Source organism: Maniola jurtina, chromosome 18, assembly GCF_905333055.1.
Source record: "Maniola jurtina chromosome 18, ilManJurt1.1, whole genome shotgun sequence".
Classification (NCBI taxonomy): domain Eukaryota; kingdom Metazoa; phylum Arthropoda; class Insecta; order Lepidoptera; family Nymphalidae; genus Maniola; species Maniola jurtina.
Window position 1 is genome coordinate 12,661,194 of NC_060046.1, and position 16,706 is coordinate 12,677,899.

Sequence of the window (16,706 nt, forward strand, 5' to 3'; positions counted from 1 at the left end):
CTTTCTCTTCAAATTTTTGAGGTATTTAATCCACCAGTTTCAGATTCCACCCGAAAAATAGGGTTTTTCTTATAAGCATTACCTCCCTTTTGCAATGCCTATCCTACTTGTTGCGTATTATTTTCCATCATCATCATCATCATCATAATTATCAACCGATAGACATCCACTGCTGGACATACGTCTCTTGTAAACACTTCCGCACTCCACGGTGTTGCACCGCCCGCGACTTCTCTGATGTCATCTGGATAGGGAGGATCATCACTCTAGCACCTTGAACCCTCTTCTATATACCGTATTTATAAAATAACAACATTCAGAGCTTAACGAAATCTTGTAACATTTCAGTTGACGGCGGCTTCTCCCGCAAGGCTTGCTGGTGGGACTTTGCGCGGCACCTCGACCGCCTGGACGCGGTCCTGTTCACTCGGATCAACAACTGCTCCGTGTCCGGCATGGCCTCAGTACTGCATCGCAAGGCGACAGCCAGCGTTTACCCTCAGATTGGACACTTCTTTTGCAACCTTGAAGTGAGTAATTCTGTTTACTGCTGATTACCTTGCCTGCATAGAAGTAGAGCTATACACTTGGATTTACTGCTGCTCCATGTCTGGCATGGCATCCGTACTGTATTGCAAGGCGACAGCCAGCGTCTATCCTCAGATTGGATACTTCTTTTATAACCTCAGAGTAAGATACTTATTAATATAGTCCATCTCTTTTACGCGGTGCTAGTCACTTGGATCAACAACTGGTCCGTGTCTGGCATGGTGCTAGTCAGCCTAAAAAAATCGGTCAATTGCGAGTCAGATTTACATACGAAGGGTTCTGTGCCATCTTACAAGAAATAACACTTTTTAATTAAAAAAAAATCATGGTGGCATTTTCTATTTGTTATTATTGCGGCAATAGAAATACGCAATCTGTGAAAATTTCAACTCTATCTATTACGATTCACGAGATACAGCCCGCTGGCAGACAGACGGACAGACAGACGGATGGACGGAGAAGACTTAGTAATGACGTCCCGCTGTCAACTTTCAGGTACGGTGAAATAAGTTGAGGCTGTAGGTGATAATTAAACGCGGTAGCAGTAAAAGATGATTATTAAGTGCTAGCTTATGACATTATACAAACGTATGGATTAACAATACCAATACAGAAATCTTACATCCTATTGTCTTAATTGTATTTCTTAACTACCTAACTTATACAATTTTGCATCACTTTTATGCAACCTATTTCGATTTATTGAGAAGTTGCATTTTCATGTTACAGCAAGGTTACAGCTAAATAATATGAATATGCTACGTTAAAACTGACAATAAAGTCATTATTACAACGGAACCTTAAAAAGAATGTAACCGACCTCAGTCCTCACCAATCTTCCATTTACAAATTTCAGGAACGCCGGGCGTTAGCTAGCCCCGACGGTGACAAGGACACAGACCCCCTGCTAGTGAGCCTGCTGCAGACCGGCTCCGACATGATGACGGACCTCCGCCACTTGAACCTCAAGCCGCAGCACTGCTACAGAAGTCCCGACCCCGTTAACCTGTATCACAAAGTTGGACATGGTAAGAACTATCCTCGTAGCTACAGCCCTTCATCTTTATACTCTCTATGTAAAACACAAAAAATGTCTTTTTCTATGTCCGTTACTTTGGAACCGACAAAACCCCACCGATGTGCCTCAAACGAGTTTTATTAGAATGACGTCACTGGCGTGCGTCAAATGTTAGTACATATTTTGACGCTAGATTGCCCTACTTTTTTTTGATTTCACGTCATCCCGAGCCTAATATTTGACATATCGTCGATATCGATAGATGGACATGTGACTTTTTCAAGTATACACTCTAGCGTGGCTGTTTTGGGTGGATTAATGAAATAAGCCATAACGATGATTAACAGTGCATCTCTTTTGGGTTGAGACCTCCTTTTTGAATGATTTTGATAAATAATAATTAATTACTATTGTTATCACGGTCTTGACCATGACTTAATGTTATTTTTTTCTTTTTTCAGGAACACTAGACATGTACGTACTCAATCCGTCCAAGGACTCAAAATACGTTCGTGATTTTCTCAAACGATGGCATAATAGTGAACAAAAGTTATTCGAAGGAGCTAGTATATCAGGACAATTTAATTTTCCCATTCCGAACTTAGTGTCAATATGTGCGCTTTTAGTATGGAGGCCAGCGAATCCAGATGATACGATCACTAGGATAATGTTCCCAGGATCGACCCCACAGCACAAAATATTTGAAGGACTAGAAAGACTAAGACATTTAGAATTTCTTCAGCATCCTACTTATACAGGGCGACAGATGACACCCGCAGCACCAGCGCCCACTGCGACGACCATCACCACAACCGTCAAACAGACAAAGCAAACAAAAGTTAGTAAAGAAAGAAGTATTATTTCCGAAAGGAAAGAGGAAAAAACTCTTGACACAGAACCTAAAGTAATAAGAGACGAAACTGATTCTAAAAATATTATTGATAATAGATTATTAAGTGAACTTGTAGATGGTGATGATAAGAAAATTGAATCAGTTTTACAAGAAGCTATCACTGCTAGAATAGATACTAAATTAGATGATAAATTTGCTCAATATGAGAGCACTGTATTAGATGGTTTACCAAAAAAGAAGGATGCTAAGAAAAAGACGACTGATAAGAAAATTAAACGTATTGATAAGACTGATGATATTAGAGAAACTATTTTAAAAACCTCTGAATCAAAAAAACTTGAAACCGAAACTAAATTGAAAACAGAACTTAGGAAAAAGCCTGAAAAAACGAAAACAGATGTGACAATGACGCCAACAACAAAAAGCAAAGTTAGCGCTCGGACAGCACAGAAAATAACTGATAAGAAAACAACAACTACGCTTGACAAAAAAGGAGTTCTTGATGACAAAAAATCTCCTCCTACGACTCCAAAAAAAATATTAGACACAAAAACAGCTCCATTACCCATAAAAGATAAAGTTAGAGCTAAAACGCGAAAACTAAGTCCAAGTAGTACACCAGCTAAAAGTACAAAAGAGGCAAATAACCGCCGAGTTGTTGAATCCAAATACAAACAAGCATCACCAAAGCGGGACTTGACACAAAAAGTACAAGATAAAAGAGAACCAAAAACAAAACGAGAACCTATTTCTCGTAGACCCAGACCATTAGCTTCACCTATAAAAGGAATGAAAGCATTAAAAAGTCCATCCAAGTCAATGAAAACCATTAAAGCTGATACATCTAAATTAAAAGGTCTTCAGAGAGTGAATTACGAAGATATATTAAAGGAAGCGAAAAAGTCGGACGAGGATACTTCCAAATCATTAGATGATATAAAGCAACAAGAACTAGATGACAGAGAGGAACAAGAAATTGTAAGAGAAATTGAAGCTGTATTCAACAGAGATAGTGAAGCAGAAGAAAAAATTGAATTTGTTGGAAGATCTGATATAGAAAAAATAACATGTTTACTTGATGGGGCTAAAACAGAAACTACTGGTGACGGAGAATTTGAAGAAGAATATTTAATCATAGAAAAAGAAGAAGTTGATCAATATACCGAAGAATCAATGGCTGATAAAGAAAGCATACATGAAATTGAAGATGAACAAAAACATTTAAAGGATAAAGAAGATTCTGAAAAGAAAAAGATGAAAAGTGAAATATCTACTGAAGACCAGCAGGACTATGGTAAGGAGCAAATAAAGACAGAAATATTGAATGAAAAAGAAGCCAGAGGAATCGAATCAAAAGATCAATCTGTAAGTGTGGAAGAAAAACTAGATATCAGCAGTGAAAAGAAAACTGATAGCAAAAGTGGTATTGCTAAACCTAAAGACTCTCAAGAAAATATTATACAAGAATCACATCTAGATGAAAAAGTTTCTACTACAATTGAATCGGGCGCAACTACTGCACCAACTCTCCCTGAAGATGAACGTATTCCTTTAGATGACATCAAAGAAGATTATCAAATTGAAGAAAAGCACGTGAAAGAAGAAACAAAAGAAATTATGCATCCTCAAACACTTGTTGATATCCATAAACCTGCATCCATTGAAAAAAGTCCTAAAATAGAACCTCCTGCGCCTATTCGAGAAATTGTTAAAACTCCGGATGAAGTCGCTGACTTACCCTTACACGAAGAAGTAGACTACCGAACCTATGAAGATAAAAAAACTCCAGGTGAAGATGATTATAAACACAAACTTGGTATTAGTTATGATCATGAAATTAAAGTACCAAAAGATTTGCCGCTTTTAGACACAGAATCCACAATGCCATCGAAAGTGATGAAAACTATTCAAGATGATATTATTGTTAAAACTGCTCAGCGTCCTTCACATGCTGAGTTAGTGACCGTTACTCCCGGCTCGGCACCTGAGTCACCAATGTATCAAGATCAAATGAAAGTGTCAATATTGTCTGGACAAGAATTAGAACCAGTTAAGGAGTACGATGATACTGCATTTAATTATGGCCAGTATACTGAAAAATTAAGGGAAACTCATATAACAACAGTTCATTCACCTATAAAAGATGATTTAGTTGTCATAGAGGGAATCCCTACCATGCCTGAAAAAATACCATCCATACCGGAGGATGTCGAAAAGGAAATAGAAGAAGCAAGTAAATTAGATATATCTGAAAAACCTCTATTAAGTCCTAAAGATGTAGAAAAAATTGTAGCTGATGTTGCCGAAGTACTGAAATCAGATAAAAGTTTAGATGAACTAATAGCAGAAAAGTCACCAATGCTACGGAAATCTCCTGAAATTTTTAGCACATTTAATGTAGTGGATGAAAGTACTATTGAAGCAACGAGAAATTTCTTGTACAGTGAAATAGAAAAAGGAGATGAGGAACAAAAAGCTCTAAAAACAGACAGGGGACTGACAAAATTACACCAGGATAATCTAGAAAAAGACCAAAGGATTCAAAAAGAAGTCTCTCCTGTGAGATCAATAGGTTCTGAAGATATAAGTGAAGTATCTGATAAAACAGTTTTAAGTGAAGGTAAAAAAGTCAAACGTGATATTAAAGAAGATAAAGGTAAGGGTGAAATACTTGAAAAGAAGGAAACCCAAGTCAATGGTTTTTCGACTGTTTCACAAAAACACGAAGAGAAAGATCAAGTTAAAAAAGTCACCGATGTTGATGATATCAAACCAGAAAAGAGATTAAGCGTAACGTTAGATTCAGCAAAAACATTGGAAAAACTTGAAGAAAAAATAGCCGATTTAAAGAAAAAGGAAGATAAAACATTTGAAAAATCTGTACCCCAAATCTTAAAAATAGATGATATATCGGAAAAAGAGTTTCATAAATTAAAAGAAGATAATATCACCATCGATAAATCAATTTTAAAACAAAAAAGCGATATCGACCTCAGTAAAGCTCTTGAAAAAGAACCTGCTACTGAGGAAGAAAAACAGCTAGGTCATGAAATTGTTGATCATAAGGAGAAAACGACAGATTCTCGTTTGGAAATGACTACATATATAAAGAAATTAGATGAAGTGACCAGTCCTGATATCATTCAAGACATAAAAGATTATTCAAAACCTGTTGCAATTGATGATACACTAAAAATAAAGTCACATATCGATTCTGACAAACTTGATGAAAAGCAAGTAAGTTTAGAAAAAGATACGACAAAACTTTTGAAAGATAGTGAAATACTTTCAAAACTCGATGGTGATGAGGTTAAAGGGTTAAAACCAGAAGAAAAGAAAAAGGAAAGTAAATCCACGATAAGTAGCTTCATGAATAAATTTGACGAAAAAATTAGCAAAGCTAAAGAATTGTTTACTAAAAAGACCGACAAAACGTTTGAGCAAGATGATGCCTTAGAAACAAAACTATCCCCTTCAAAATTAGATGAATACAAATATGACGAGCAAACTTCAGTTATTGAAAGATTTGATGAAATAATTTTCCCTAAAGTTCAACTATATGAGCAATATATGATTGTACTCGTTTCATTTCAAAAGGATATTGAGGAAGAGCTTTCTAAATTCAGGATATTTGGTGAACCAAAAGAAAGTGTAAATATAAAAAAAGAAAATATTAAAATAGAACAAGTTATAATTGTGAGAACAACTATCACTAAAATGATAACGACGAAATATGCGAACACTAACGGTGTTGTACAAAAAATTAAAACTATCACAATTATAACAATAACTGATAGCCACCCTGACGGGACATCTTCAATAAAAGTTGATGGCAACACAACATTAAGAGAAGTCGAAGACATTGAATCAAATATGATAAAAGAATTTAATATAGAAGAAGATACAACGAGTGAAGAAAACTTTGAAGAAACTCCTTTAAATATAAATGGCCAGATAGTGATTAAAAAAACGAACACAATTACTACTAAAACATTTTTAAGAAAATACAAAAGTTTGAAAAAAATTGTTAAAACAACTATCGAAACTGAAACTGATATCATCTTTGCAAATAACTTAACAGACAATGTCAAAACAACGAAGTTATGTATTTATGATTATAATACATCAAATAAAGACTTAACAAATGAAAGAGTTGTCAAAATCTTTGTATCATCACAAAAGTATTTGAAAGATATATCTAAAATGCCAACTCAGCTACCAGATATATTTTCAGTTCACAAGCATATAAATAAATTATCAATGATACCAGTAAAAGAAATAATGTCAAGAAAAGACGAGCCAGTTGAAAAAGAACCGTCAACTGTAAAGGACAAAGATAAAGAACAGATGATTGAGAAATTCAGTCAAGAGCCTAGTCCTACAAAAGAGGTGCTTAGTCTTGAAAAGTTGAAAGAAAAAGAACCAAGTCCTGTTAAAGAAACAAAAGCCCCAAGTTCAGTCAAAGAAGACATCATTAAACCTATCGTTGAAAAACCAACAGAAAAGGAAGAAAGTCCAGTTGAAGAGGTTGTTTCACCAGTAAAACCATCCGACAAAGAACCTAGTTTTAAGAAAAAAGTTGCTAGAGGACCCGGTCCTGCAAAAGAAGTGCATAGTCCTGAAAAACAAGCGGAAAAGGAACCCAGTCCTGTAAAAGAAACAAAGGCCCCAAGCCCAGTCAAAGACGATATAATTCAATCTATTGTTGACAAACCAAGAGAAAAGGAACACAGTCCAGTTACAGAGGTACTGTCACAAGTGAAACCATTGGAGAAAGAACCTAGTCCTGTCAAAGATTTGCATAGTCCTGAAAAGCAAGCAGAAAAGGAACCAAGTCCTGCAAAGGAGGTAGTTTCACCAGTAAAACCATCTGAGAAAGAACCTAGTCCTGTACAAGATTTGCATAGTCCTGAAAAACAAGCAGAAAAGGAACCAAGTCCTGTCAAAGAAGTGGTTTCACCAGTAAAACCATCTGATAAAGAACCTAGTCCTGTAAAAGATTTACACAGTCCTGAAAAACAAACAGAAAAGGAACCAAGTCCTGCCAAAGAGGTAGTTTCAGCAGTGAAACCATCCGAGAAAGAACCAAGCCCTGCAAAAGATGTGCTTAGTCCTGAAAAACAAGCAGAAAAGGAATCAAGTCCTGCCAAAGAGGTTGTTTCATCAGAAAAACTATCCGAGAAAGAACCGAGCCCTGCAAAAGATGTGCTTAGTCCTGAAAAACAAGCAGAAAAGGAATCTAGCCCTGTCAAGGAGGTGGTTTCACCAGTAAAACCGTCTGAGAAAGAATCTAGTCCTGCAAAAGACTTGCATAGTCCTGAAAAACAAGCAGAAAAGGAACCAAGCCCTGCCAAAGAAATGGTTTCACCAGTGAAACCATCCGAGAAAGAACCGAGCCCTGCGAAAGATGTGCTTAGTCCTGAAAAACAAGCAGAAAAGGAACCAAGTCCTGCCAAAGAGGTAGTTTCACCAGTGAAACCATCCGAAAAAGAACCGAGCCCCGCAAAAGATGTGATTAGTCCTGAAAAACAAACAGAAAAGGAACTAAGTCCTGCCAAAGAGGTTGTTTCACCAGAAAAACCATCCGAGAAAGAACCGAGCCCTGCAAAAGATGTGCTTAGTCCTGAAAAACTAGCAGAAAAGGAACCTAGCCCTGTCAAGGAGGTGGTTTCACCAGTAAAACTGTCTGAAAAAGAACCTAGTCCTGTAAAAGACTTGCATAGTCCTGAAAAACAAGCAGAAAAGGAACCTAGCCCTGTCAAGGCGGTGATTGCACCAGTAAAACCATCCGAGAAAAAACCGTCCCCTGTCAAGGAGGAGGTTTCACCATTAAAACCATCCGAGAAAGAACCGAGCTCTGCAAAAGATGTCCTTAGTCCTGAAAAACAAGCAGAAAAGGAACCTAGCCCTGTCAAGGAGGTGGATTCACCAGTGAAACCATCTGAAAAAGAACCTAGCCCTGTAAAAGATGTGCTTAGTCCTGAAAAACAAGCAGAAAAGGAACCAAGTCCTGCCAAAGAGGTGGTTTCACCAGTGAAAACATCTGAAAAAGACCCTAGTCCTGTCAAAGATTTGCATAGTCCTGAAATGCAAGCAGAAAAGGAACCAAGTCCTGCTAAGGAGGTAGTTTCACCAGTAAAACCATCTGATAAAGAACCTAGTCCTGTACAAGATTTGCATAGTCCTGAAAAACAAACAGAAAAGGAACCAAGTCCTGCCAAAGAGGTGGTTTTACCAGTGAAACCATCCAAGAAAGAACCAAGCTCTGCAAAAGATGTGCTTAGTCCTGAAAAACAAGCAGAAAAAGAACCAAGTCCTGCCAAAGAGGTTGTTTCACCAGAAAAACCATCCGAGAAAGAACCGAGCCCTGCGAAAGATGTGCTTAGTCCTGAGAAACAAGCAGAAAAGGAACCTAGCCCAGTCAAGGAGGTGGTTTCACCAGTAAAACCGTCTGAGAAAGAACCTAGTCCTGTAAAAGACTTGCATAGTCCTGAAAAACAAGCAGAAAAGGAACCAAGCCCTGCCAAAGAAATGGTTTCACCAGTGAAACCAACCGAGAAAGAACCGAGCCCTGCGAAAGATGTGCTTAGTCCTGAAAAACAAACAGAAAAGGTTCCAAGTCCTGCCAAAGAGGTAGTTTCACCAGTGAAACCATCCGACAAAGAACCGAGCCCCGCAAAAGATGTGATTAGTCCTGAAAAACAACCAGAAGAAGAACCAAGTCCTGCCAAAGAGGTTGTTTCACCAGAAAAACCATCGGAGAAAGAACCGAGCCCTGCGAAAGATGTGCTTAGTAGCGAAAAACAAGCAGAAAAGGAACCTAGCCCAGTCAAAGAGGTGGTTTCACCAGTAAAACCGTCTGAGAAAGAACCTAGTCCTGTAAAAGACTTGCATAGTCCTGAAAAACAAGCAGAAAAAGAACCTAGCCCTGTCAAGGAGGTGGTTTCACCAGTAAAACCATCCGAGAAAGAACCGAGCCCTGCGAAAGATGTGCTTAGTCCTGAAAAACAAGCAGAAAAGGAACCTAGCCCTGTCAAGGAGGTGGTTTCACCAGTAAAACCGTCTGAGAAAGAATCTAGTCCTGTAAAAGACTTGCATAGTCCTGAAAAACAAGCAGAAAAGAAACCAAGCCCTGCCAAAGAAATGGTTTCACCAGTGAAACCATCCGAGAAAGAACCGAGCCCTGCGAAAGATGTGCTTAGTCCTGAAAAACAAGCAGAAAAGTTTCCAAGTCCTGCCAAAGAGGTAGTTTCACCAGTGAAACCATCCGACAAAGAACCGAGCCCCGCAAAAGATGTGATTAGTCCTGAAAAACAAGCAGAAGAAGAACCAAGTCCTGCCAAAGAGGTTGTTTCACCACTAAAACCATCGGAGAAAGAACCGAGCCCTGCGAAAGATGTGCTTAGTAGCGAAAAACAAGCAGAAAAGGAACCTAGCCCAGTCAAGGAGGTGGTTTCACCAGTAAAACCGTCTGAGAAAGAACCTAGTCCTGTAAAAGACTTGCATAGTCCGGAAAAACAAGCAGAAAAGGAACCAAGTCCTGTCAAAGAGGTTATTTCACCAGTAAAACCATCTGAGAAAGAACCGAGCCCTGCGAAAGATGTGCTTAGTCCTGAAAAACAAGCAGAAAAGGAATCAAGTCCTGCCAAAGAGGTTGTTTCACCAGAAAAACTGTCTGAGAAAGAACCTAGTCCTGTAAAAGACTTGCATAGTCCGGAAAAACAAGCAGAAAAGGAACCTAGCCCTGTCAAGGAGGTGGTTTCACCAGTAAAACCGTCTGAGAAAGAATCTAGTCCTGTAAAAGACTTGCATAGTCCTGAAAAACAAGCAGAAAAGGAACCAAGTCCTGCCAAAGAGGTTGTTTCACCAGAAAAACCATCCGAGAAAGAACCGAGCCCTGCGAAAGATGAGCTTAGTCCTGAGAAACAAGCAGAAAAGGAACCTAGCCCAGTCAAGGAGGTGGTTTCACCAGTAAAACCGTCTGAGAAAGAACCTAGTCCTGTAAAAGACTTGCATAGTCCTGAAAAACAAGCGGAAAAGGAACCTAGCCCTGTGAAGGAGGTGGTTTCACCAGTAAAACCATCCGAGAAAGAACCGAGCCCTGCGAAAGATGTGCTTAGTCCTGAAAAACAAACAGAAAAGGAACCTAGCCCTGTCATGGAGGTGGTTTCACCAGTAAAACCATCCGAGAAAGAACCGAGCCCTGCGAAAGATGTGCTTAGTCCTGAAAAACAAGCAGAAAAGGAACCAAGTCCTGCCAAAGAGGTTGTTACACCAGAAAAACCATCCGAGAAAGAACCGAGCCCTGCAAAAGATGTGCTTAGTCCTGAAAAACTAGCAGAAAAGGAACCTAGCCCTGTCAAGGAGGTGGTTTCACCAGTAAAACTGTCTGAAAAAGAACCTAGTCCTGTAAAAGACTTGCATAGTCCTGAAAAACAAGCAGAAAAAGAACCAAGTCCTGCCAAAGAGGTTATTTCACCAGAAAAACCATCTGAGAAAGAACCGAGCCCTGCGAAAGATGTGCTTAGTCCTGAAAAACAAGCAGAAAAGGAATCAAGTCCTGCCAAAGAGGTTGTTTCACCAGAAAAACCGTCTGAGAAAGAACCTAGTCCTGTAAAAGACTTGCATAGTCCGGAAAAACAAGCAGAAAAGGAACCTAGCCCTGTCAAGGAGGTGGTTTCACCAGTAAAACCGTCTGAGAAAGAATCTAGTCCTGTAAAAGACTTGCATAGTCCTGAAAAACAAGCAGAAAAGGAACCAAGCCCTGCCAAAGAAATGGTTTCACCAGTGAAACCATCCGAGAAAGAACCGAGCCCTGCGAAAGATGTACTTAGTCCTGAAAAACAAGCAGAAAAGGAACCAAGCCCTGCCAAAGAAATGGTTTCACCAGTGAAACCATCCGAGAAAGAACCGAGCCCTGCGAAAGATGTACTTAGTCCTGAAAAACAAGCAGAAAAGGAACCAAGTCCTGCCAAAGAGGTAGTTTCACCAGTGAAACCATCCGAAAAAGAACCGAGCCCCGCAAAAGATGTGATTAGTCCTGTAAAACAAGCAGAAAAAGAACCAAGTCCTGCCAAAGAGGTTATTTCACCAGAAAAACCATCTGAGAAAGAACCGAGCCCTGCGAAAGATGTGCTTAGTCCTGAAAAACAAGCAGAAAAGGAATCAAGTCCTGCCAAAGAGGTTGTTTCACCAGAAAAACCGTCTGAGAAAGAACCTAGTCCTGTAAAAGACTTGCATAGTCCGGAAAAACAAGCAGAAAAGGAACCTAGCCCTGTCAAAGAGGTGGTTTCACCAGTAAAACCGTCTGAGAAAGAATCTAGTCCTGTAAAAGACTTGCATAGTCCTGAAAAACAAGCAGAAAAGGAACCTAGCCCTGTCAAGGAGGTGGTTTCACCAGTGAAACCATCCGAGAAAGAACCGAGCCCTGCGAAAGATGTACTTAGTCCTGAAAAACAAGCAGAAAAGGAACCAAGTCCTGCCAAAGAGGTAGTTTCACCAGTGAAACCATCCGAAAAAGAACCGAGCCCCGCAAAAGATGTGATTAGTCCTGTAAAACAAGCAGAAAAAGAACCAAGTCCTGCCAAAGAGGTTATTTCACCAGAAAAACCATCTGAGAAAGAACCGAGCCCTGCGAAAGATGTGCTTAGTCCTGAAAAACAAGCAGAAAAGGAATCAAGTCCTGCCAAAGAGGTTGTTTCACCAGAAAAACCGTCTGAGAAAGAACCTAGTCCTGTAAAAGACTTGCATAGTCCGGAAAAACAAGCAGAAAAGGAACCTAGCCCTGTCAAGGAGGTGGTTTCACCAGTAAAACCGTCTGAGAAAGAATCTAGTCCTGTAAAAGACTTGCATAGTCCTGAAAAACAAGCAGAAAAGGAACCAAGCCCTGCCAAAGAAATGGTTTCACCAGTGAAACCATCCGAGAAAGAACCGAGCCCTGCGAAAGATGTACTTAGTCCTGAAAAACAAAGAGAAAAGGAACCAAGTCCTGCCAAAGAGGTAGTTTCACCAGTGAAACCATCCGAAAAAGAACCGAGCCCCGCAAAAGATGTGATTAGTCCTGTAAAACAAGCAGAAAAAGAACCAAGTCCTGCCAAAGAGGTTGTTTCACCAGAAAAACCATCTGAGAAAGAACCGAGCCCTGCGAAAGATGTGCTTAGTCCTGAGAAACAAGCAGAAAAGGAACCTAGCCCAGTCAAGGAGGTGGTTTCACCAGTAAAACCGTCTGAGAAAGAACCTAGTCCTGTAAAAGACTTGCATAGTCCTGAAAAACAAGCAGAAAAGGAACCTAGCCCAGTCAAAGAGGTGGTTTCACCAGTCAAACCATCCGAGAAAGAACCGAGCCCTGCGAAAGATGTGCTTAGTCCTGAAAAACAAGCAGAAAAGGAACTAAGTCCTGCCAAAGAGGTTGTTTCACCAGAAAAACCATCCGAGAAAGAACCGAGCCCTGCGAAAGATGTGCTTAGTCCTGAGAAACAAGCAGAAAAGGAACCTAGCCCAGTCAAGGAGGTGGTTTCACCAGAAAAACCGTCTGAGAAAGAACCTAGTCCTGTAAAAGACTTGCATAGTCCTGAAAAACAAGCAGAAAAGGAACCTAGCCCTGTCAAGGAGGTGGTTTCACCAGTAAAACCATCAGAGAAAGAACCGAGCCCTGCGAAAGATGTGCTTAGTCCTGAAAAACAAACAAAAAAGGAACCTAGCCCTATCATGGAGGTGGTTTCACCAGTAAAACCATCCGAAAAAGAACCGAGCCCTGCGAAAGATGTGCTTATTCTTGAAAAACAAGCAGAAAAGGGACCAAGTCCTGCCAAAGAGATTGTTTCACCAGTGAAACCATCCGAGAAAGAACCTAGTCCTGTAAAAGACTTGCATAGTCCTGAAAAACAAGCAGAAAAAGAACCTAGCCCTGTCAAGGAGGTGGTTTCACCAGTAAAACCATCCGAGAAAGAATCGAGCCCTGCGAAAGATGTGCTTAGTCCTGAAAAACAAGCAGAAAAGGAACCTAGCCCTGACAAGGAGGTTGTTTCACCAGTAAAACCATCCGAGAAAGAACCGAGCCCTGCGAAAGATGTGCTTAGTCCTGAAAAACCAGCAGAAAAGGAACCAAGTCCTGCTAAAGAGGTGGTTTCACCAGTAAAACCATCCGAGAAAGAACCGAGCCCTGCGAAAGATGGGCTTAGACCTGAAAAACAAGCAGTAAAGGAACCTAGCCCTGTCAAGGAGATGGTTTCACCAGTAAAACCATCTGAGAAAGAAACAAGTCCTGTAAAAGATTTACATAGTCCTGAAAAACAAGCAGAAAAGGGACCAAGAACTGTCAAGGAGGTGGTTTCACCGGTAAAACCTTCTGAGAAAGAACCAAGCCCTGCGGAAGATGTTCTTAGTCCTGAAAAACAAGCAGAAAAGGAACCTAGCCCTGTCAAGGAGGCGGTTTCACCAGTAAAACCATCCGAGAAAGAACCGAGTCCTGCAAAAGATGTGCTTAGTCCTGAAAAACAAACAGAAAAGGTACCAAGTCCTGCTAAAGAGGTGGTTTCACCAGTGAAACCATCCGAGAAAGAACCGAGCCCTGCGAAATATGTGCTTAGTAGCGAAAAACAAGCAGAAAAGGAACCTAGCCCTGTCAAGGAGGTGGTTTCACCAGTAAAACTATCCGAGAAAGAACCAAGCCCTGCGAAAGATGTGCTTAGTCCTGAAAAGCAAGCAGAAAAGGAACCTAGCCCTGTCAAGGAGGTGATTTCACCAGTCAAACCGTCTGAGAAAGAATCTAGTCCTGTAAAAGACTTGCATAGTCCTGAAAAACAAGCAGAAAAGGAACCTAGCCCTGTCAAGGAGGTGGTTTCACCAGTAAAACCATCCGAGAAAGAACCAAGCCCTGCAGAAGATGTGCTTAGTCCTGAAAAACAAGCAACAAAGGAACCAAGTCCTGCCAAAGAGGTGGTTTCACCAGTGAAACCATCCGAGAAAGAAGCGAGTCCTGCGAAAGATGTGCTTAGTCCTGAAAAACAAGCAGAAAAGGAACCAAGTCCTGCTAAAGAGGTGGTTTCACCAGTTAAACCATCCGAAAAAGAACCGAGCCCTGCGAAAGATGTGCTTAGTACCGAAAAATTAGCAGAAAAGGAACCTAGCCCTGTCAAGGAGGTGGTTTCACCAGTAAAACCATCCGAGAAAGAACCGAGTCCTGCAAAAGATGTGCTTAGTCCTGAAAAACAAGCAGAAAAGGAACCTAGCCCTGTCAAGGAGGTAGATTCACCAGAAAAACCATCTGAGAAAGAACCAAGTCCTGTAAAAGATTTGCATATTCCTGAAAAACAAGCAGAAAAGGAACCAAGTCCTGCCAAAGAGGTGGTTTCACCATTTAAACCGTCTGAGAAAGAACCTAGTCCTGTAAAAGACTTGCATAGTCCTGAAAAACAAGCAGAAAAAGAAATAAGTCCTGCCAAAGAATTGGTTTTACCAGTGAAACCATCTGAGAAAGAACCGAGCCCTGCGAAAGATGTGCTCAGTCCTGAAAAACAAGCAGAAAAGGAACCTAGTCCTGTCACGGAGGTGGTTTCACCAGTAAAACCGTCTGAGAAAGAACCAAGTCCTGTAAAAGATTTACATGTTCCTGAAAAACAAGCAGAAAAGGAACCTAGCCCTGTCAAGGAGGTGATTTCTTCAGTAAAACCATCTGAGGAAGAACCTAGTCTTGTAAAAGATAGTTCTGAAAAAGAAGCAGAAGAGAAACCAAGTGCCGCCAAAGAAGTCGTTTCACCAGTTCAACCATCCGAGAAAGATCATAGTCCTGAGAAAGATGTGCAAATTTCTGAAAAACAAGCGGAAAAGGAACCTAGCCCTGTCAAGGAGGTGGTTTCACCAGTAAAACCGTCTGAGAAAGAACCTAGTCCTGCAAAAGATGTGCATAGTCCTGAAAAGCAAGCAGAAATGAAAACAAGTACTGTAAAAGAGGTGGTTACTCTAGAAAAACCAACTGAAAAGGAACCTAGTCCCGCTAAAGAGGTACATTATTTATTTAACCATATGTGAAGAATTACTTTCGTAAAAATAATGTTTATTTTACAACTGCCGCACACTTCGTCATCAATAATAACTCAAAATATAAAAAACCCCCGACACAAAAACCACTCACAAACTAAAAAAAACTTAGTTAAAATCCGTTCATTCGTTTTGGAGCTATGATGCCACAGACAGATACACAGATACACACGTCCAACTTATAACACCTCTTTTTTGGGTCGGGGGTTAAAAATCCCTTTAGATAAGCTTTTATTAAATTAATAGATATTATTAGGTAATTTTTACTTTTTATTTACATCAACAACTTCTATGCAATTCATAACGGTTATTCAATTTGACTCGAGGCAGTAGTCAATTTGAATAACTAAAAAGTATAAAGAGAAAATATTATAGTAATACCTAGTTCACTCGATTAACACTACTGGTAAGACGCACTAACTTAAAACTACATAATATTATAATGTAAGTAATTTTTAGGGTTCTGTACCTCAAAAGGAAAACCGGAACCCCTATAGGATCACTTTTTTGTCTACTATAGTACACTTAGCAAGTTTTGATATTTGCCAATACATTCCTAAACTTAAACTAAATTTTATGTTAAACGTAAAATGTGATTTACTGACTTTTAAAACTTGCCAAGTTATATGTACTCAATAACATAAAATAATATTTTAAAACGATCAAAGTTTCTTGTACATTCTTGTAGGAATGATATAAAGACCTATTAGAACTTGGCACCTATTTAGATATCAATGCTTTTGTCGGCGAAGCTTACCTTTTATCGGCGAAGCTTACAATCTCTCATTTTCTCTATCGAACTTGGCACTTTTTCACATTTATGTTTTTGATGGGTAGAGTACTTCCCGTTGACCTAGAATCATGAAATTTGGCAGGGAGGTCGGTCTTATAGCACAATTAAAGGTTTAAATTCGAAACCTTGAATTTGTAATTACATCATTTAAAAAAAAAATCAAATGTGTTTCTAAAGATCTATTAACTAATAATTACTAATCTAAAGATGGCCAACGATCTCAGTGAGTTAGGGCACGGTAGGGTCATGAAAACTTTGACATAATTTTTTTTTAATTTTGTATGGAAATTTTTATAATTTTATTTCGTCATTATACTTTAGCATTGTGTTTATCAGATCAAAGTAGCATGGGTACGTGCTACGCCCAGTTAAAACCCTAATGTTTACTAAGCTATTACACTGATCGCGAGCAATTTGCTCACATCCATTGAGGAATTCTATTCTCCATCTCCGAA

The 16,706-nt window shown here is 39.6% G+C and overlaps 1 protein-coding gene across 1 annotated transcript in view; it reads left to right on the forward strand.

Moving 5' to 3' along the window:
* LOC123874647 (microtubule-associated protein futsch-like) overlaps positions 1–16,706 on the forward strand; it is a 196,887-nt gene that overhangs the window by 157,882 nt on the left and 22,299 nt on the right. Inside the window, exons 6-10 of the mRNA XM_045920138.1 lie at positions 349–530; positions 1,406–1,577; positions 2,029–10,685; positions 10,788–13,541; positions 14,052–15,422. Of these exons, the coding sequence (XP_045776094.1) occupies positions 349–530; positions 1,406–1,577; positions 2,029–10,685; positions 10,788–13,541; positions 14,052–15,422 (13,136 nt within the window). The remainder of the gene's footprint in view (positions 1–348; positions 531–1,405; positions 1,578–2,028; positions 10,686–10,787; positions 13,542–14,051; positions 15,423–16,706) is intronic.